At 44.4% G+C, this 22,807-nt stretch overlaps 1 protein-coding gene across 16 annotated transcripts in view; it reads right to left on the bottom strand.

Moving 5' to 3' along the window:
- Positions 1–22,807, bottom strand: part of Bru3 (bruno 3) — a 620,785-nt gene that overhangs the window by 78,123 nt on the left and 519,855 nt on the right. For 13 of the 16 annotated variants that reach the window (XM_071779537.1, XM_071779535.1, XM_071779538.1 and 10 more), the window contains 2 exons: positions 14,862–14,910; positions 5,017–5,142 (listed from right to left, as the gene is read on the bottom strand). In XM_071779537.1, coding sequence (XP_071635638.1) covers positions 5,017–5,142; positions 14,862–14,910 — 175 coding nt within the window. Of the gene's footprint in view, positions 1–5,016; positions 5,143–7,864; positions 7,937–14,861; positions 14,911–22,807 lie in introns of all 16 variants that reach the window. The other 3 variants (XM_071779544.1, XM_071779546.1, XM_071779545.1) reach the window with 1 other exon arrangement.

Here is a 22,807-nt window from a genome sequence, read left to right as displayed (position 1 = left end):
TATCGGGTGGCATTATGTAACATTTAACCACCCCCCGGGCACAAGAGAAGTACAATAGATCATGAGTTCGCGAGTTACTGCGCGAACAATGCAATTACGAGAAACATTATATCGTTCGCTTCAAGATCTCACCTTAAGGGATGCGGCGGATGCTAATTTACTCGGTTTTAACATCCAAGTACTAATATGACGTCTATCACTTTATGCAAACTTAAAGCTTCTGATGTGTCACATACAAACATATGAAACGTATATTCGATTAGTGATCTCGCGCCAATTAAACGATGGAGTTTTAATCGAGAAGACAACTAAAAACAAGTGACATTTTCTGCAATTAGCAAGTTGCCGAGTGTTCTGTGTCAATATGTTCTTGCAGTCGATCCGTTAGCGTATGCGTTTCATTGACTACAAACGAGTATTTAGGGATTAAATACGAACGGCGTGTAATCGGTTATTTTCTCAGCGCGTTTGTGTTAGTGCGGTGTATCGTCGTGGCAATAGTTAGCGCCCTTTAAATCGTCGCTCCAATTCGGCGATTGTATCACCACGAGGGCGGCACGGCACTCGCATTCGCTCGAGCGAAATCATTTCCGATCATTTTCGATGGAGCTTCGGTTTTTGACCGTGCGACGTAAAGAGATTGTGATGGCCGTGTTAACGATATCGCTGACGGGAAATATGACGAATCAATAATTTCCTCAGTCTAGCATTTTATGATGGGGCATTAAACGAGCGATGGTTATCGACGATTAATCGTTCGGCTGTCACTTGCACCGGCGCGTCCGCGCGCTCGGTATGTATCGTGCCTTAATACGCGCCGACAATTTGCGTTCTTTATCTTCGACACGCACATATGGAGCGTATGCCTCCATTATTGCAGGAACGGCCTATTACTGTCGCGGGGATTATAGGAAAAATATCCTGCACTTTACGGGTATACCCTCATTATCGCGAGGCTATAAACTTGTCCATCCTCATTATCCTGCAGGACCGTGCAGTTATCAAGCAGTAATTTCCATTAATGATTCTACTTATTACGACACAATGCAAATTGTAGAATACAAAAACGTAACGTTTCTGCGCCGTATCTACAAAACGAATATTAAGTTTCGCGCTGAAAAAAAAAAAAAAAACAATCGGAATCGTGCTAGAATCGCGTATATTCGTATTATATCGAGATGACCGGTCATATTTATAGCGGTAAAACTACCATCTTCTTGGTGTAAGCATCGCCGCCACCTTCTGGCGCTACTCTACCCGTGAAGGAGGGTGCTCTCGGGTGGAAGCTCTCAATATGTCCGACCTAATCCTCTCCCGGAGGACGGCGTCCCCTCTCGCGCTTTACTTTGCAATACGTACAAACATTTCGAGCCCAGCTGCGCCACGGGATTTAGGAGCTGAGCGATTAATAAATGCTCCGTACGACGAGCTGGCACCAGGACTCTCCGACAGCCACTCGACGAGGAGGCTGCCCGTGATTTACCGTCCCCGGACTCGCGTGTCTGCATCCAAACCCCTGCCGCTTCGTCTGGATTTTCGGTGATTTCGCGGCATCGTTATGATTTAGTGCCGCGCTCCGCTTGAAACATCGACGACGATCGGTCTTCCTCTTTCAACGTTCGGAAACTTGGGACAGCGTAAGACGTCGAAGCGACTAACAGACGAGTAAGTCGTAGTGCAGAAACTCACAATCTCCTCACATGCTTTCTTTAAAAAACACGCTGTTCTTACTTTGTTATAAATATATATTTAACGCTCAATTTGTATTAGAAAACTTTTATCGTCATTGGGGGTCACATCGGCTGGCGGAAGTTGCGCGAGTTACGTGTGTCAACGGGATATTCCGGCCGCATGCGCTTACATTTCCGACGTGTAACTGATCCCTGCGCTTTACTGACGGATGATGCCGGAATAAGAGTTACCGAAACGATATCCTCCCCGCTGTAATTTCGGTGCCGCGTAGACTCGTAGCATGGCGATATGTATATATATATATTTATGTGTATATATGTGTGTATATACGTATACATATATATATATATATATACGGCCGCGTTCGTCGGAGCTTTGCCTGATCTCTCTATTACGGGTCGGATTAGCTAGTTATGAAACTCGACCGAGGCTCGGTGAGCGGTGATGAAGCGTGTTGGGAAAGTTTCCGCCGGGACGAGATCGGGGCGTGGGATATGCCGCGGTGGAGTTGCGCGGAATAAGCGATCAAGCCCTTCCCACGGCGAGCATATCCATCCCCGCCAAGTAACTTGGTTCTGATACCAATGTCCAAGGACGACTGTCGCGGTTGAAGTTGCGGCGGAATTATCTCTGGAAGATTCGCGCTCTAAGCGTCAGCTGAGAGAGAGAGAAAGAGAGCGAGGATAGAATTGGAATCATTTCCCGAAGATTCGGGAGATTCGGAGAAATGAATGCAGCCGCGCGTGTGGTTAACGTCGGTTGACGGTCGTCTCCAATCGACCCTGCCTATCGTGTCGGAAGGTCAACTTTGTAAAACGGAGATTAAGCTTGAGATTGCGTTCAGACCTCGCGTGCTTCATTTCGTCAAAGGTATTGTAATTGTCGGGGGCGACATACCTGAGATTCTCGGCGAGTAATCGCGAATGCATTCTACGTGATAAACCGACTACCGGTTGGAAACTGTCGTCGTCGCTGCGCGCCGCCCGCGTAATTTTAATTAAAGAGCTCGGAAAGCTGGCGCAACATCGTCCTGGCTTTCGGCAAAGAACCGGAGCTCTGACGCAACGGCAGAACGTAGAGGACGGGAGAGGCCGGGCGGGTGGGCTTGGTCTTTGCTGGAAGCGAAGGAGCACCAGACTTCGCACATTGTAAAGCTCTTCTCTCGCATACTACTTCCGTTACTTCTCCTCCCCGGCGCCCTCCCTCCCTTCGCCGCCCCGTTACTTCCTTCGTCGTCGCGAGCGAGCAGCGCCTACCTGCCAAAGACGATGGGCGCGCTGCGTTACGTCACCGACTGCGAATCAAAATCTTATTAACTGCTGAAAGTGAGTTTCACTTCAAAGTGGAATTTAATTACATTCGCGCCTGCCTACCCGCGCCCTTCCTATCCCGTTTCCTTATTTCTCCCAGTCGCCCCTCGGTTTGCCCTATCTCCTCTCTGCTCTCACTCTTTCCTCTCCCCTTTCTTCCTTTTCCCTTTTCTCTTTCTCGCTAGTCCGCGTTCTTGCTTTCCCATTTTCTTCGATCACCTCTTCCGTAGCTCGTTGCCTATTCCCCTCGCCCTCCCCCCCCTCGTTGCTCACCGAGTGAAGACGCATCGCGAGGTCTTCACTCTTGAATGAAAATATTTAAATTTCGCCGCCTCGTCCAGCGGAAATTATTGCTCTCGCCGCTTCGTCCGACTGCAGCTCCGCACCCACTTTTCATCCGCCATTCTGCCAGTTATCCCCGCCCGAATTACATCCATCCCATGCCGCCTACCTACCTACCCTTCCGCGCTGTTTACAGCGCGAGCGGATATTCAAATGCCGTCGCGATTATATCCTTCCGCCTGGGCTTAGTCGTGCATCATCGTCAGGCGGTGAACTGCCATTTCTTTTTTTTTTCTTTCTCGCAATGCCTGGTCGAGGCAATTGCCTTCTTTCCTTTGAGATAGTCGCCCTTCCTCCCTTTTGCTGCCTCATCTCGTGATTAATTTCGCGGAGTCCGTTTGCCCTTACCCCTCTGAAAAGCAGGTGCTCCGGAGAGTCTCTTTGCTCGCTTCATCGTTCGATGAAAACGCCTGAAGACACCGCGGATTATGAGCTTCGTGGCTCTCTCAGATAACTGATGTACAAAGTGTCCAAAAGGTTACCACACTATCTCTTTTTCATTTCTTTGATTATTTCAGAACTAATTTTTCTTTAACATGTCAAGGTTTTTTTTTATGTAGTAAAGATGTAAAGATTCTTAAAATGTTAGCCTTCTCGGTACAGACAGATTACAAAAATTCCATTTTTTGTCTAATTCAACACTGTTAAATATTAAAAAATGAAATTTTGTGAGTTAAATAACATTTTGTTTATTTTTAACTACTATGTGTCGAAATTTATTATAATATCTATTATTTTAACACAAAATAGTATGATATTAACTGCATTGGTTTAAAATCAACATTGTTCTAGTTAAATTAACGACGTATTGAGTAGGAGCAGTGGCGACCTATAGGAATAGTTAAAAATGACTTGAATTGAATACAATTTTACACTATGAATTTAACAATAAAATTCAACTTTATTTTAACAAATTTATAATTAACTGGTTGCAATTTAAACATTTAAAGTTAAACGTTCAAAAGGAACTAAAACCTACAATGTGCATTTGCTACGTTCTGTACATTACGAAATTTGCTTTTATGCGCTAGTAGAAAAAAAATGAAACAACAGCGTTGTGAAATAACGCAAGCTTTTGCATCAGATTGTTATATTCGCTGATTTTTTAAGGATTAAAATTGTATGAATTGAGTGGGAAAGGTAAAATGCGCGGCGAAGACGTGAAACGATCGTGCAGTAAAGAGGGACGCGAATATCCCGCCCTGCGGCTAAAAATTGCACAGATACCCGTATTTTTATGGACAATGTGCCTATGCTTTTATCCCACGACATAAAAATATACGTGCACCACGTTACGGTACACTTAGTCTCTTCTAGAGAGGATACGTTTTCGTGCTTAATCCCTCAGGGACTCAAGCACGCTATTTTTAGATTCCTTTATCGACGATCTTTGAACTTTTTATGATAATAAATCGTGGTCGCAGTATTTGCGATTCTCACATATGTTTTTACGAATTTTCTTCAAATTTCTATCGACGAATACAAAATTAAAGTTTAAAAAAAAAAAAAAAAAAAATGATACTTAAATCTGTCTCGTGGTTATCCCTAGGAGATATTTATTTCGAGAAAGGTTGAGAAAATTGATTATTTGCATCTTGTTCGTAGTTCGTATATACTAATGATTACTATAATCATGCATTATCAAATATACTTATGTAAAACTGGCACTCACCTCTGCTGCTTCCGTCGGGTCCACGGAGGATGGTGCACTCCTCTATTGAACCGAAGGTAGTAAACAGCTGTCGCACATCGTCTTCAGTTTGTTGCTTGCTTAACATACCAACGAACAGCTTTCTGTCTGCGGGTTGACGACGGCGCGTTGCGAAATAGAGGGAACAGAGAAAAAAAAGAAAGAACAGCGTTAGTCAGTTCTGTATGCGGGCTAAGGCGTTGTAGGCGTTAAAGAGAAGATCTTGCGGCTAACACCGAGAACGACAAAGTTACACGGTTACACCAGCATCCACCATCCTAAAGGGAGGGAGATAGGGATATATAGATAATATATATATATATATAAAAACGTAACATATTTGTATGTGCACGCGTACGGTATTTTCGACGCGTACAGTTACACTTGTCATTACGTCAACGTGTACATCTAATAGCACTGGAAACCGCGTATGTGTACGTGTGTGTACGGGTTATATGTGTCTTCTGTGCGACAATAGTAACCAAGAACAACCACGAGAACAATTATCATAACCGATAACAATGTAACATACATATGTAACAGTGGAAACGATACTTTGAGGGGGACGGTAACGGAAATCGTAATAACAAAGATAAGAAAAATAATCCAACCAATGTTGATCTACGTTCGATATTATAATATATATCAAAACCGAAAACGAACGACAAACGAGATCGCGATAAAATCAGGTAGGATATTAAGCGATCCAATTGTTGCTGACACTTCCGACGGTGATCCGTGTCGAGTTATATAATAATGTTTTTCCGTTTTTTTTTTTTACGGCCGTAGAAACAATTTTGCTAAATTATTAATTATTTAGCGGACAGAAAACGTAATGTATTCTCGAGATGGATCACCGTTACACAAAGTTTAACAATGAATACTTATTATATTCTGCAGCTATTTCTAAGCTCTGCGCGGAAAGTTGAATGACAGGAAAAACGGGTAAACCGTACGATGTGTTTCATGTTAAGTGAATGTTTTAAAGATTTTCTCACATCTCTGATGGTATTCGGGTTTGATCGAATATTTTTCAAGATAGTAAAATCATTCCGATTTCCGTTTTGTTTGTTTTTGAGGTGGATGCTTAGAACAATTCGACAAAAGATTTTGGTCAATTCCGCTTTTGAAAGTACTTTCGATTTTGTGTAAGCTAGATTTATCCTAAAATGGTTGTAGTAGTTACAAGTTATAAGACAAATTTTGACAAATTAGCGACGTAAATTTGTTTAGAAATATCTGCACTGAATGTGTATCAGCGGGTGTATGTGTATGTGTGTGTGGTGTGTGTATCCTCGTATAATATCAAACAGTATATAACACGATCATGGCTGTGCGAGATTCACAATTAGTGGGATAACACAGGAAAGAGTTCCAATCGAACTGGGAACGGAATGTAGCAGGTTGGAGAGAGGTGGTTCGGTCAACTGTTGAGAAATAGGGATGTCATATAAATTGTCATATATAGAATCAAATCTAGGTAATACAATAAGATAAATGTAGCTCACATATATTATATCATAATCAGAAAATATGTACAGAGGTGATAAAAAACACATTGACAACGAACGAGACAACACATCCAACGAGCGAGCCACTATTATATGATCATAGCTGTAAAGAGCGGTATATGTATATATATATAATATTTATTTATATATATATATATAATATGTACGATCAAGATGGTTTTGTCCATACGAATATGGATATGAGATTAGACAGAGGTTTCGGGAATGTAAGAGACGACGGAACTGTGGACTTAGAAACGTACAATAAACTCGGTACTCGGAGCAAAGGGTCGTTGCTGTCGTACGGTCGGTAGACGCTCTAAGACCGCGAATTCTCTCTCATATATATTCTGCATCACTCTCGGTCCATTGTGCCGGTCTGTAGAATTCTAAGAGCGTCCACGCCACGCACGCTTCGTCGTAACGAAGCTTCAATAGTGTGATGTAACGGCGGTGCGTAATAAACAGAGCAAAAAACACGAACGACAAGTTTACGGCTACAGGTTTCAGTCACGCATGTGGGTACGCACAACACTGTCTATAATACCTTCTGTAATGCGTAAAACGATGCGTATCGTGCCGGATGAGAAACGGATGAGAAGGGGGATATGGCGAGACTTGGCATAGAGGAGCCCAATATAACAATCGTTTTCATCGCGCGGATAAGTGGTGCGCACTACCGGAAGAGCGTGCGAGTTATTACGATTGAATTTTTAGCTCGAGAGCGCATCTCGAGAATTTTGTTAGCGAAGAGATTTTGACATTTCGGAATTGTGTTTCGGGGTGAAATCGAGCTTTCGAATTTCGAGCCAATTGTTTGTGCCAATCCAGAACCAAAAAGTCCACGGACGTACATACGAATCCCATATCTTAAACATACGCGCGAGAGTCCTAATGAGTCGCGCGTGTGTGTGTCGAAAGCTCCGGAGAAATTCGAGACCTTTTTGCGAAAGAATTTGGACAAGCACCGTGCACTTTGTGCAAATTTAGCCTCTCCGTCGGATAGATATGTACCGGCTGCGCTAAGTCGGGCTAAGGGATAGTGGTTCGTGAGGGAATGTTGGAGTTCGGTGGTTCAAACACTAGCGAGCGGCAAAATGAACTTTGCGGCGGGCTGTGCTGGCTGAATCAGCGGTGTTGGCGTGATGTTAGCGGGAGAGAAGTTGGGGGGGGGCTGGGTTAGTTGGACCCGTTTCTTTTTTCCTTATTCATTTTGTTCTCATTTCATCGAGGGGGGAAGTTCTCTTTCTGCCAATTTGCGGAGAAGAAGAATAGAGGTACTGGAAGGAAGCTAGCTATCTCCTGGAAGTCGAAGTTACCTTCAGCGGCCGAAACCGGTGCTTCCTACTTCCAGAAGATGGCACAGGCGCTCCCGTCGTCCATCATGCACTCTGGAATACAGAACAGAAACAAAGAAATGGCATTGGACCCAAAAAATACACTATTCGTCGTCTATATGAATCCTCGCTAGATTCAATTCGATAACTGCGAATCGTACCCTTCCCATACTCGTACAGTACAGGACATTTCTTTTGATCGGATCTTCTGCGTGATGAATACGATACGACCTATCAGATTATAAAAAAAATTTATGATAAGTAATAAGAATGCCATTTGTAAAAAAGAATCGATGCCTTTTAAAAGATATCGTTGCGTTGAGCGAAAGCAATTTCTCTTGCAAATTTATTTTATATTCAAATTGATCGTTATTACTAATCGGTTTTCAGGTACTACACCGAATTCATTTACGTAGCAACGATTAAGTCCCATTAAAATGTATATTCCGTTTGATTATTGTTAAATATCAAGTATAGGTATTTATCATTTTAACAATACAATTAGATCTTGTAATTATAGCAACCTAATTTTCATAATATAATATTGGTCATGGGCATAATAGAATCAGTTTAATAATCGCAGGAATTAAACTATCACGAAATATCAATAGCACCGGTAACAAGATTCGAAACTCATATTATGCTATTTGCGGTGATGAAACTCACTCAGATAATTTCCATAAACACTTCAATACGTTGATTTTAACTAATTGAGAAATATCTCGCAAGGGTCCATATTAAAATTGATGAATATGAACTTATTTCAGATTTTTCCAAACGATTTCATTCTTTTGTCTTTATCGTCGTTAAATTAAATAAGAGACGACACCTTTATTTACTGCGCCGGGCAATTTCGACGTTCGAGCAAAAAGCACCGAGGGGGGGGGGGTTCATGTTTTTCCAGTTAGATCTCGGACCACGACTGCATCCCGGATTGCGACGCTCTGTTTTCGATCTACCGCATTTCCCGCGTGAATGAGCTTAATGACGCGTTTCGCGAGGGGGTTATGGAGACGCAAAATTGGCGAGTCGAGTTAAAGGTCGTTGTCGCGGATGCTAGACGAGAGCTCATTCCATGAGATGCCTCGGCTCGCGCCTTCCAGCCGGGCTCCGGGGCACATTTAAGGATTTGTCTCGGGAAATTAGATTCTCGCCTGACTTGCAGCCTCGTTGCATCCCCGCTTTCCGCAGATTCTTCCCTCCCTCTCTCTTTTCACCCCCGGCAATCCCCATACCGCCTACACCCGTCTCGATTCCCTTCGGCGTATCAACGCCTCGTCGTTCTCCTCGTCGGAGAATATCCCGTCTGTCCTTAGCCCCGGGTACTTTTCGCCGGGAGTTCGCTCTCATTGTCGCGTCAGGATACCGTGGGGACCAAAAATTGGACCTTTGTCGCCGGAGCTAAGTGTTAACGCGCCATTCGCGTCCTCTTTCCTTCGACTCCCCGAGCGGAAGCGAAAGAGGAATTAACTCTTGGGAAATTATCGTCTCGCTGGACAACGAGAACAAAGCGAAACGTTTTGTACGATACGATGCGGTTCGACGCGGATGATACCCAAATCTCGCGTTTTATTCGTATGATAATAAATATTTTTCTGGATTATTATAGGCCTGTCAAATGTCAGTTCTATTGAATTGTTGGTAATTACTGCGTTTGTTGCAGTGACCAATTAGGAAATCAGAATGTTGTAAAAGAAATGTATTTGTTAGCTAGTCTTCTATTATTCTCCTTTTCAAAAAATTAAATCAATATTTTAAATAATACTAAGAGATAGATCTAATTAAATCTCTAAAATTGTACTAAATTTAATTTTAATATGTTTCTCTCTCTTTGAATATATTAAATACTTTTATAAATTTTTATTATTTAGAAATTGAAGAGAAAATAGTTATAATTAAAACTGTCACTAAAATAAGATAAAGTTAAACTACGAACAGCAAAATACATTTTTTTCTCTATGAATTTCCGTCCAAAAAAACATTCGATATCTATGAAATATTCAAATAAATACTACAGCAAACAAGAGTGTTTGATAAGCGCTTTTATAATTTTTATATTTTTCTGACACGTTGCTCGTAACTGAACCAGAACTAACTTTGCGGAATACTTCGTCACGCCATAAAATGAATATTGTGCCTGGCTCCGGAGTTGTCCCAGGGCTGGCACAAGGGTTCGTTGTTCTGCGAGGAGAGAAAAGATGAATCACACACTCGATTTTGAATTATTACTTTATTTCTCGTTATCGCGATTACAGTTGGGCCTGATTGTTTCTCGACTGCCTGATTGCCTTTTTCCACGAGGTTTATATGTGCTTCGGCAATTGTAGGTTGCAGCGTCAGTACAACCTCAGAGTTTTCGGCAATGAGGTCGATTTCCACATCGGAGTTAATGTGTCAAAATTTTGAAGCTGTTCGGAAATCAGGCCGATTACTAAATCGGGGCAAGCTAATTTCCGAATTTTTTCCGGGTGATGTCACGGCTTACAACACCCCTCCCCCATGGAAAAGAAAAAGAGGCAGACTGACCGTACTCCAAGTTCCCGCGAGTCTGCACGAGGGCACAAATAAAACCGATAAACTCTTCTCCATTCATCTCATACATTATTATATTTTGATAAGATCCATTTTTATATTTTCGGCACAATTTGGCTCAAAGTAGAAAAATCATCATCAGTAGTTGAGCACGCGATAAAGTTATCTCGATAATTGGAATATTTTATGTAGGACGTTATTTCGTCTCGAAACTCTTTGGCTGCCTTTAGCTCTTTTATTTTTCAGGCGAACCGAAATATCGGTGAAAGTCGCATTTAAAAACCGGCTTGGGTGTTTGAGGCGAAAGTTTTTCTGAAGTAAATCTGCAAATCTACTGTCAGGTTAAAATTTAGGTCGCCTCTTTTTTCTTTTTGATAGAGTTTACAATTATTTCCGATTTTCGCCGTGCTAATATAGATGTTCTGCTCGCTTCCTTTTTACTATCCATATAGTTAGTCCTATGATTCCTAGCACGATTATAATTATAATAGAGTGCTACATATAAAAGAGATAAAGAAAGAGCGAACGAGCGAGCGAGAGAGAGGGAGAGAGAGAGGAGATGCACATATAGAAATGCGAAGGAAGAGATCGAGAGAGAGATCGCGTAGGGCATTAGACCGGGGATACGCGGAAGAAGGCACGGGGTACGGGGGGCGGAGAAAGGGAGTAGATGAGGGGGATCGTAATTCATATGCTAATCTGGAGGAGATGCCATTGTAATCTCCGGTCGCCTGCCTCCGTGCGGCCCCACAAAGCCTCGGCTTGACGCGGATGCAGGAGTGATCCTGAGCACGGTGCCGCTGCCGCTGCCGCTCCCGCCATTGCTTCTGCGGCGCAGTATATACCTATGTAGACGCTGTATCCACGTAGTCGCAGAGAGTTCAATCAGGGGGGGTTACTGAACTTCGACAACACCGTCGAGCCGCCTCCACCCTCATTGGCATCACCGATGTCTATCCTTCGTCGCGTACGATCGTACAAGATGGTTTCCATTTTATCTTCGCGTCTCACTTTGTCCATCCCCCCTGATTACCTCGTCCTTAATAACCATCCAGGTTCTAGATGGTTCTTGGCGATCCTTTATGGCCGTTGACGTGACCGTCATCGGATTCCTCGGCGCGATACAGTTGTTAATGACGTCACGTAATTCGTTGGGATAACGCACGGGATCGTGGCAGATCCTCGGTCGCGTAATTACAGGTCCGATATTGCGCGTAATCTGCTTTAGGATGTCAAAACCCATCCGTGTTCGTCCGACATCAACATCCATCGGAATTAAAACTATCTCGAAGACGTATTACGTTTTAATAACCTCTGGCATTTGATCGCGCCTTGCAATCTTGAAATTAATGATATTATAGGATTATTATCCGGTAACAATCGGCGCGCCCACGCATTTAGGTCACTCGAATATCCCTCGTCAGTATTAATTCATTTTTCCCTTTAATCCGTATATAAATTTTATCTCGATCGAATAAATGGATTCTACGAAATTTGTTCTTGATCTGAAAACGGATTTAAATCGAATTGAATCACTTTAAGTTCTCCCAAGTAGGTCGAATATACCATAATCGTTTCTTGCCGACTTCGCGAACTATCACGTGAGAAACATTGTATTCTTAGTAAGCAAAATCGATGTAACTTTTTCACGACATATATTCTTATTAAAAAGAACGAGGGAAGTGACGCCCTCACTGCTTTGTAGTCATAAAATGATAGTTTAAGATTATAGCGATGCCTATAATAGTTTCTCTCTTCCATCGAGAACGGTTTCATTGTTCCAAGGGACCGTTTCGTCCTTTTCCAGGTTAATGACTGTCCTTTACGTCTGCATTCCGCAGCCCCCGACATGCAGTTTAATTACATCATCTTATAGATTTCCTTCTGTAACGACTAGCATTCGAGCGCGGTAACTCCACAAAGTAACGTCCTATTAGTGATACAAAAGATAAATCGAGCTTTAATTGCAAGACGACACTCTAAAACGCTCGATTGCGGAAATGATGACTTATCCCGCTGTATCGCTTCCTCATATCGCGCGCCTTGAGAAATTTACACGCGCAAGATAGCGCAAAGATATCGTGTTTGCGTGATAAATCCGCGAATTGTATGGCAAACCGCACAAACAGTCTGAAATATATTTCATACTGAATTTGACTTTATCTTAAATTCTTGTGAACGTTTATATATAGATTTATCGTGTCAAAATGCGCGAACAATGACCATTCATAAACGCGCTATCTTCCGCACAAATATCGGCGCAATTTTACGACCGTAACTGGCATGAGCTATGCACTTATCCTTTCCGGTTCTTATCGCGGTGGTGTATCATCGGGGATACATTTTACCTCGGAAAGGTCTTAGCGAAAACCATTCGAGTGAAGATTCTCCGACGAAGCTCCTTCCCGAAGCATTTTTCACGCACGTCGATGGTAAGACTCCGGCGCGCGCGATAGTAGCAGCCGAAGCAGCCGGAATTAAGTTTACAGCGACGAGAACAGATTTGAGAAATGCGTATCTCGCGTGGAAGTTGGCCCGCCGACTCAGGGTCGGTCGAAGTTTCTACGACTGGATAAGGGTGGGTGCTGCTGTACCGGAGCTAGTTGAGCAAGTAGATAAGTTTCGATCCCTCAGCGAGCCTTGCTCCCACCGCCATCACTCGCCCTACCGCTACCCTCTTCGTCGTAGATAAACGTATCCTGGAATATCGGGATGAGGGAAAAGGGGGGGCCCCACGGACGCCTTCTCGCGTCGCTGCCAAGTTCGGCCCGGCTGACGTGACATGGACTAGTCTTAAACCCGTCCGAGAGAAATCCTCGCGGATTATAAGAGTCCGTCTTCGTATTTCTTCTTACGAAGACGAACGATGGGGATGACGGGGGGATCGTAAGGCAAGCGCGAACTGGCTCGCTGAATTTGTAACTGCAGTTTCATGATGTCACGGCTTACAACACACTCTCCTCCTTTATCTTGGTGTACTTCTTGCATTGAAGTCCTGCCCATCTTCGTCGGAAGGAAGGACTTCGGAGTAGTTGCCGGCTCGTCGGGAACGTTGTCACCGGTGCGGCGCGGGCTTTGCGAATGGTAACGAAGGGGGCCCCAACGGCTCTTAGCCTTCGGGAATTCGCGGACGAGCTCCTCCGCTATTTACATGCATCGGAAGCGACGCCGGGAGCTTCGGCGATGGCGCTCGCCGAACGGATGGAACAGTATCGATCGGTTACGACCCGCCTCCAAAGATAAATACCATATTTTTAATTAAATCGTGGCTCCGATGATACAAGCTATATTTGCCGAGATGCTTTATAGAAATTAACGTATGAGTCGAATCGAAAACACGAGCGAATGGATGAACGGATGGATATGCGTCAGATACTATTTTACAATACTCGGAATCGCGCTGATTAGGGATCGCGCCTTTTTTTCCTTCAAATAATATTGGCCAAATTGTATATTTATATAATGTATGAAATAGATCGACGGGACGACAATGGGCGTATTGTCACGCGATTTGGAGAAAGCACGAACGTGGGCATGAGCGCGAGCGACGACTCATTAAAAACAATGATCAATTGACAATTTGTCTCTCGATTATCTGAAGCCTCGTCATATATGTATATATATACGTGGGTGCCCCGTTATCCTACCGTGACGCAAAATTTATGACCTGCGGCCACAGCGGCGATAAGCGTATGTCAACATGACGGCCATCGCCAGTTGTAAAATTCCACGTAATTAATAAAATTGGCTCTCGGCACAAGGTGTGCACGGGGAAGATACGGCGCGGTTGCCGCGCCGCGCGAAGAGGATCCGCGCGCACGACAACTCTGTAGAGAGAACGAGCCGATGAATATCAGCGCGACTGGGCGGGTGGTACCGCGGTGTTACATTTTTTATCGTATAGTCTATCGCGCCACCGGCGCGAGTATGAATTTTATACGACGAACGTGTTATCGCGACTCACTATTACTGCGAATTATCTGTAGTTTATTACATAATACTCTTGTACACGATTGATATGGAATATAATGCTGTTAAAGACACGTAGTACATATGCTGCGCGGAATAAAAATTGTTTCCCCATACTTATAAACTAACACGAGAAGTATGTTTCCAGCATGAAACATTCACATAATTTCTAATTGATTTATTACGAACCGCATTGTGTTCGTGAGATATTTAATTATTTGCCGTTGGATAATATCCAACAAAAAATATATGTGAATACGATCTCTTGCGACGTACCGAGTATGTTTACTTATAAAAGTGGAAATATTGTGGCTAGTAAGAAATGGAAACGTTACTTTGACAGCGTTACGATTCTTTTAAATAATTGCTTAGCTAAATTTAATAGAATTTGATAAGACTTTTGATATTTCTCGTTATAATTGAATTAGTAATATAATTTTTTCGATATCGAGATACATATTGGATCGATTGTTCTTACCTCCGCGGTTTTCACTGTCCGCTGGTTTCACTTGAATAGGACGGTTCATCTGCAACAGAAATAAAACGACACGTTAGTCTTCTCGCAATAAGGCGTCTCTGGTTCTTACGATATTTCTCATATTTACAAACAGTCGCGGGCTTTCGTCTTTCTATTTCTGCTTTTATCTTTATACTGAAAGGATAGAAGTGGAGCAAGAAGAACGAAAGCCCATGGACGACGAAGGACGAAACCGACATGCGGGAGGGAGGGGATTGGAACAGGAATATCCAGTTTGCCGAGAAAGCGGAAGTATCGTTATTTGTCCGGCATGTATGCGCTCGTCCTTCGTGTCACTTCGGCCCCGTTCAAATACCATCAGTGGTTGCGAGAGCTTCCTCTGCCGTTGACAGTTCTGGCTGTCAGAGTGCGCGTGGGCTCGCGAGTAGAGCGCAGAGAGAGAGTCGGAGACGGGAACGAGATGGAACGAGTGACAGAAGCGCTCGAGAAAGGGCGAAGAGGACGAGGAGGAGAGTAGCCGGGTTTCTCATCCCATCGTTGTGGGTTACGAAAGCACAGAACCCGCCACTCGTCCTTCCGTCGCGGTCCTGCTAGAAGTCCTTTGGACCGCTGCGGATGGGTCGGGATCCCAACGAACAAATAACATTGTTTATTTCTCGGACGGGTCGCACCGCCGTAGCGCGTTCCAGTTCGCTCCTAGGGGGATGAGAATGCATGATTCATGACGTGGGGGACACAGGACCGTACTTCGATCCCAGTTTCCACTCCTCCCGCTTCTTGTTCCCGTCTCTCCGTGTCCCTCTCTCGTCCCGCTTTCATTCCTTCCATCGACTTCGCTCGGTCTTGAACTCTTTGCACAATATACCCCTTTCCCACCCTCCCCCTTCTTTCTCACTTCCGTATCTCCGTTGGCGCAAATGCCGCTTGGTATTATCCTACTGCTGGCCTTGCAGATTCTTTCTCTCTGACCAATTTTCCTCCGAGGATCGCTGGACTGCCGCAGACGCAAAAGAGTCACAAGACCTTATGTTTTACTGGTGACACGATTTTACTTTTCAAACATCTGTAATACACGAACGCGCGTACATCCATCCATGGCACCAAGAAAGAAATAATATACATACGAGAGCATAGTTATTATCGAAATAAATTTACAAGAAAACAGAAGTTAGAGAATTGCAGTGTTACATTACTATCAATTATCAATTTTTTAAAATTAAATTTCCATTTAACATAAAACACGTATGACTTCGTTCGAGTGTAGACTGAAAAGGTGACAATATGTAACGGGATACTAAACTGGGAAATCTGATTTGTGTAACATATACAACTCTGTACTACGACCATCTGTCTTCTGTTTCTTTTATTTTTATTATACACTTCCATAAGAATCACGAGGGAAAGATATGCGGTGGGGTGAGAACGTGCTCGGCAACCCCGAAACTTTTTCTGCGCGCATGCATATCGGGCACAAAGAGGAGCGACGTTACGTCGGGGTCAGTGCTACGATCACGTAGACATTATACGTAGTGTATGTACGTCGAACGAGCGAGCATGGGGTGTTTTCCGGGTTCATGGAGCTCTTCTTCGAGATCGATATAACGCAACCATATCATGCCTGTGCACGTACCGCTGTCCCTCGTCGAGGAAATTTTCTAACGGCGTCGCATCATCGTATTCGTATAAGTGAGTCCCGAAAGGATAGAAAACGCGAGATTGAAGAGTGTGGAAAAGATAGAAAACACGAAAGATTACACGTCTCTATACGAGCAATTAACTACGTCTCGTGGGATCAAACTCTGCGCTATCGATTAATACAGCGATACACGATTGTCAGGCGGTAATTACTCGCGACTCTGTGAAGAGGATCGCCATTAACTCTTTAATATTTCATAGCGGCGGCTGTACGTCCGGTCGCGATTCCCGAGAACGGCGTGCGCGAGGGAACGACGGAAGGAGAGAAAACGGTGACGACAAGCAAGACAGCGAGGGGGAAACAGAGAAAGAGGAAGATCGAGATGGAGAGAGAAAGAGGGAGAGTGAGCGAGCGAGAGAAAGAGGGGGGAAGAGGGAGAGGGAGAAGGTCACTTTAAGCACTGTCCGCTGGTCAGGAAATTAAACTTTGAGTCGAGAACTGGCCATTAGGCGTTTGTTGTTGCCTCGTTGTCAGGGGAACCCGGCGTCCGTATAGATACCGGAACTGAGATACGACGCTCCGTTTCCCGGCCTTGTCTCTCCGGACGAGTTTAACGTTGAATGCATCGTGTAAATGTCACTTACGACCCGAGGGATCTGTACCAGTCAATAACGATCAGGTGAGCGAGACTTCCGCTCGGGTGAGACATGCCGTGGCCGACTATTAACTACCGCGTAATCTCGTCGTTGCGCCCAGTGGTCGTGGTAGTCACTCGATTGCAACAGCGAGGTGATGTCAATTGGCAGCGTGCCACGGTATCGCAGCGAGACGCCGTCGCACGTTTGCGAGATATGCATTAGCCCCATCATTTGAAAGCTTGTATTATTTGCTTTATTATTAAAATGATATCTCTATTTGCAATTTATGAGAGTGTGAAGAGTGAAAAGGGCACGATGAATGTTTGCGGGAGAGAAGCGTTATTAAAATTGAAAACTGATACTTTCTGCGTACTAATTGGCAGCGACGTTTGTTGAATATGTCGACGCGCGTTATCCTCGCAAAGGAATTTTAGATTAAAGTAACATCGCACGCGTTGCACGCATTATATGCAAAAACGGACGAATGGAGACGGATAGTTGTAGGTCGGCTTCATGCATAAAAGTCGTTTTGGGTTCGCGATTAACTCTCGTCCTTTTTGATGCGCCATTGGAGGAAGCTGGATAATTAAGTATGTTTTTTTTTCAACGGGGGACGTCGTCGTGCTCTCGTAGAGAGATCACGGAGAAAAAGCCGCGCCTCTATTTAACGATCGCGTTACGATCGAGCGTCGACCCTTTGGCAATTTGTGTCATCAGCCGCGTGCACTTGGAAAATCGATCCCCTTGAGAGGCACCGCTCAAGATGGATGGTAATAAGTAAATGTGTTTGCTGAGCCCCGAGCGCGCATCACGAGCAATTAATTAAGCTCGATTATCTATGTACACTGCGGGAAAGTGCGCAGCCTCGCTACCATCCGGTAGATGCTGAATGATAGCCACGCGCGTGGCAAATGCGCCGAATGATAATGCCACCTTGTACCCGCGGTAGAACTTCGTCTTATCGAATTAACGTCAGATATATCTCTTGCACGGTGGATAATATTTTTTTTCGACGAGTTTATACTCGTACGGAGTTGATGTACAACGAGATAACGTCAGAGAATAGGCGTAACACGTCAATCGTGATAGTAGTTCGAAGATGACGCTTTCGTATAAGAATACCGAACGACCGCGCGCCACTGGAATCTTGATCATCTCAATTTATGCCCATTGATAAACCCCGAGGCCTTTTCTTTTAGGACGAACGGCTTTCTAGAGAGCCACGCAAAACCCAGATAGAGGATGGGCGCAGGCTGATAACCGCCGAATTGAATGGTGAATGCCGTTTCGGAAATTGAATAAGCTATCGTGCTAGGGCCGAGCTGCCGAGTGGCGCTGCCGGTATTTGACCTGCCTGCGTGCAATCAATGTACTGATTGGAGATAAGGGCTCGCCCTGTAGCCCCCGGCATTCTCCCCGGCATGATTTATATACGTACGGTCTTTGCCGACGATGTATTCATTACTTGATTACCCATCGGCAAGTTAATGCCGATCGTGATCCTGTAACTATAGACATCCGGATCTCTCTCGCGTAAGATATTCATATTTGTACATTTAGTTCTATGCATCCCCGAATGTGCTCTAATGCCGCTAGTCGTTGATTATCGAGCTTAACAAATTTTACTCGAAATTTTACGTTGTTTTGATTTTCTCTGGAAGAAGTTTCATAGCTCTTAAAACTCGCAATTGATTCTTTGCATATTATTGCGGATGATTTCATCAACCGAGCATGAAAATCGTCAAAGCACGAGCCGAAGACGGTTCGGCTATGAGCTCTCGACATTTTCGTTACATAATTCAGTTATTCTAATTACTACGAGTGCGCGCTGGCTCGAGTTAACTTGAATAATCCTTCGCGTGGATATCAAGTGGGGAACTGCATGCTAACTGTGCGAAATCTGCGCGTTCGCGGTTTGTGCCCGTTAATACGGTTAATTTGTCGACTGCTTCGAAGCAAATGCCAGGCCTCTTTGTGTGTTCGCGTCGGATGCTGCGCAGCAGATACCAAAGCGGAGGAAACGCGGAAAGAGGGTGAGCTGCCAGCGAGCAGATTACATCTAAATGGATCCCGGCCGTGATCTAATTGACAAATTAATTGCAACCCGTAATTAATTTCGCCGACAATTGATATTTGACGTTTCGTTTGTTGCCGACTAACTGGCTCTTCGAAATGAGCCCCGCGCTCTTTTCTAACGTTTCGCCTAGAATTTGCGGCAGAGCTGACCGATCGCGAGAGAGAGCTATTCTATTGTACCGTTCATACTGTATTTCGTCCAATTTGCGAATTTGTCGGCAGTATTGCGCGCTTAGCGCGTTATCGGCGTAACTTTTTTGACGCGGTCAAACAATGCATCTCCGACCGAATGATAACTCGCATTGAAGCGCAGGTTGCGATTCAGTGCAGGATAACACCTGCGTCCCTCGCATCGGCGCGGCCGCATCGGTTCGCCTGTTTGTGATTATAAATAGGATTCGCGTTTTATTGTCGGGAGCAGAGTGTCGCATGATTGAACATCATGCCAAATAACGATGTTCTCCACGTGGGTCATGCGCGCTCAAACTAATACGGATATGACTGACTACGTGCAGCAGGAATCGAAATAGTCAATTGATCAGTTCATCAAGAACAGCTTTCCACGAAATTCGGAGCAAGATAACTTGAGCAATTAACAAAATTGTAACGTTAGACTAACAATCAAATTTTAGTGAGAAATTACCAAAATATGAATTTCTTTGATAAGTAATAAATAAGAAAATGTTATGCAAGTTATCAAACATAAAATTCTCACATTTTTCTATTTCTGATAAACGATTTAAATGATGGTTTATTTTTTAAATATGATATTGTATAAATTTAAAATCAAAAGATTAGTGGATATTATTAAAACAAATTTGAAAATTTTATATATTTTTAATTATATATTTAAAGTGTGGTTAAATAGAATATTTTATTCAATTAGAAGAAACGTAAAAAACCTTTTTTTCACAATTTTGTATATATATTATATAAAATATTGTTGCGCAATATTTTTATTCATGAATTGTCTCGCTAAAGGAACATATTGCGGAACAAATTTTCCTTTAACGGGAACATGTAACAGTTCTATTTTGGATGTTGCACTTTGAATGTCGATGATCACGTTTGCGCGCTATGTCCGTTAAATAAAAACTCAAGTTTAGAAAAGCAATTCTATGGCGGTTGTGTCAACCCGTGTTTTTCCGGGACATTCGCGCTAAAATTCAGACGCAAGTAGAAATCGAACGATCGCCACGCGCATCGCTATCCCTATATCTCTTTACTGTGTGTGTGTGTTGTCGGGTTACGATACTGCGGCAAAGTAACGCATTCTCTCGAAGCGGGAATTACGTTGCGCTTTTTCCCAGTTTCGTAACCGTACTCTGGCATACGGCCGGGCGAATTTTTTTACACGATTACACGATCGTACCTGTACGAGGTATAAAGCATCCCGCTGCCCCGCCTATTCAATTTCTCTCTTTTTTTTCAGCTCCATCAGTTTTTTCCCTAACGCTCTACAAATATTTGAGCGCCGACTATACCCTCCCCCCCGCCGAAAGAGCATTCGAGTCGAGTGAGCTTTCGCGCCCCCCTCCAGGCTACTCGTCGTTCACCGATTGTAATCTAAGCCAATGCTTCGGCGCGCATTAAATGTCAAACGTTATACGCCTCTCTATTTCACGGCTCTGCGGTAGCGAGCGCCGGGGCGTTGGATGTGGCAGCCGGCTGGACAAACGCTCGGAAAATCGCGAGGCGGGATGCGATTGCCCCAACGGTTTACAGCGCTCTTTGACGCGGTTCCGTTGTCACGTACCGCCATTCCGAGCTTCGATCGCCGCCCATTTGGCGGGTTACAGTCGTAACAACGTCGAAACTTCATTGCTTCTACATGATCTGCCCTGGCAAATGTTCGCGTCGCGCATAAGAAACCTGACATCACGCAGATCGTCGGGGGAACAGTTATAGCTTAAAAGAGGCGTTCCGAGAAAACGCCAAGATTTTCGACGAAAATTTCAAGTCGCGGGGAAGAAGGTCAAAGAGAATCACCAAGTTTGCGAGAAGCCTTGCGCGTGATCTTCGGAATTTTCGAATTTCAACGCTGTTTCAAATTGTCGGTCGGTCCATGCGGAATCTCAACGAAATCCCAATTTTGTCGTGATGAATAAATGCATTTATCGAAATGCAAAGCGCTGTCATTTCTACGTTAGGATATGGATTACGTTAGAAGAGTAGCGACGATTAAATCGACAAATCCAATGAGAGAGGACTCCCCTATTTGAGTTTTGTCACGATGATGAATTTTAATCGACAATCACATCGTGGATTCGTGTCCAGATGCTGGCCCAGGCATATCCGTTCGTCGTCTGCTGGTGCGATCCGGTTTATTATTGGCGATGGGCCGGCATCCGGATTTAGGATTGATGTGCCATGCAAAGCGCCGCGCGCGGCCATGTGGCGGGCCACATTACCAACGGCGTTATGCACCAGCACATTCACGTGTGCCGCCGCATTAATTGATGCGCGTCTCTGCATCAACACCCCCAGTCCGTGAGCGTCTCGTGAGAACTCGTCATGTGTCTCGCCAACGGAGAATTTCCGATACAATCGCCCAACGTTTTCGCTTCCATAAACATAGACGACGCATGCGCGGGATACGAAGAATATCGATGATCGACAGCGAGATGGACAGACCGACGAGACTTAAAATATCCGTGAATGTTTTCGTCGATCGAACTATCGTTTTTTCACATACGATAATCACAAACATAGTATAGCTTATATTAACTACGATCGCATCGTAATACCGCGACGATAAATCTCCTCTTTTCCCATTTTCCTCGTTTTTTTAATTGCATGCGAAGTATATCTCGTGCATCGGCAAGTATCACTCTACTTAATGAACGCGCTCTAGTTAATTCGTTCCTGAGAAGCGCGCGGAGGATCGATAGATTCTTCGAAAGTAGATGCGCCGCAATATTTGAAATGACGCAGAGGCTGTAAGATAAAATAAAAAAAAAAAACTTATGATATTAATCAGACGACCGCGAAACGGCTCTCCTGTTCCCCCTTTTCTCCAAACCGCTGAGTAACCGAACCAGACACGCCCGCGACATCGAAACAGCTGCTCGCGTGTCTCGACGTACGCGCGCGCGCGCGCGCGATTCACGCGTATGTCACGCTCGCGTGTAATACGCGCTGTTGCTAACGTTATGCATAGGGCGCGAAGGGAAGAGAAGTAGGAAAACCGGCGTGACGAGGGCGTTATTGTAAACGTTACGCACGTAGAAGCTGCGCGACATATGGATAGGTACGCGTTACGTCCGCATCCGCGCTCGCGCGCACATGTTGCCCGTCAAGCCGCCAAAAATAGTCACGCGTAAACACGCGCGAGTGAGGATCTTTTACGACTTGAGCGCGTTAAAGGACTGCGTGATAACGCATCGACGGGAAAGGAGGATGGGGTACGGCGGGGATCCACTGGAAATCAGCAGTCGGTCGTAAATTCGCGGGGGTATCATATGCATTTACACGCGTGCCCGTCAAGACGACGTCTTCCACGTCGTCGTTCCTCCGCTCCCGTTTTTACGATCTCGCCGTACATTTCCGCGTACGCGAATCGTACGTCGAAAGCGACTACGTGACTTGAATCTTGA

The sequence above is a fragment of the Temnothorax longispinosus genome, chromosome 5 (genome assembly GCF_030848805.1).
Source record: "Temnothorax longispinosus isolate EJ_2023e chromosome 5, Tlon_JGU_v1, whole genome shotgun sequence".
In the NCBI taxonomy this organism is placed as follows: Eukaryota; Metazoa; Arthropoda; class Insecta; order Hymenoptera; family Formicidae; genus Temnothorax; species Temnothorax longispinosus.
This window is presented reverse-complemented; position numbering and strand designations above follow the sequence as displayed.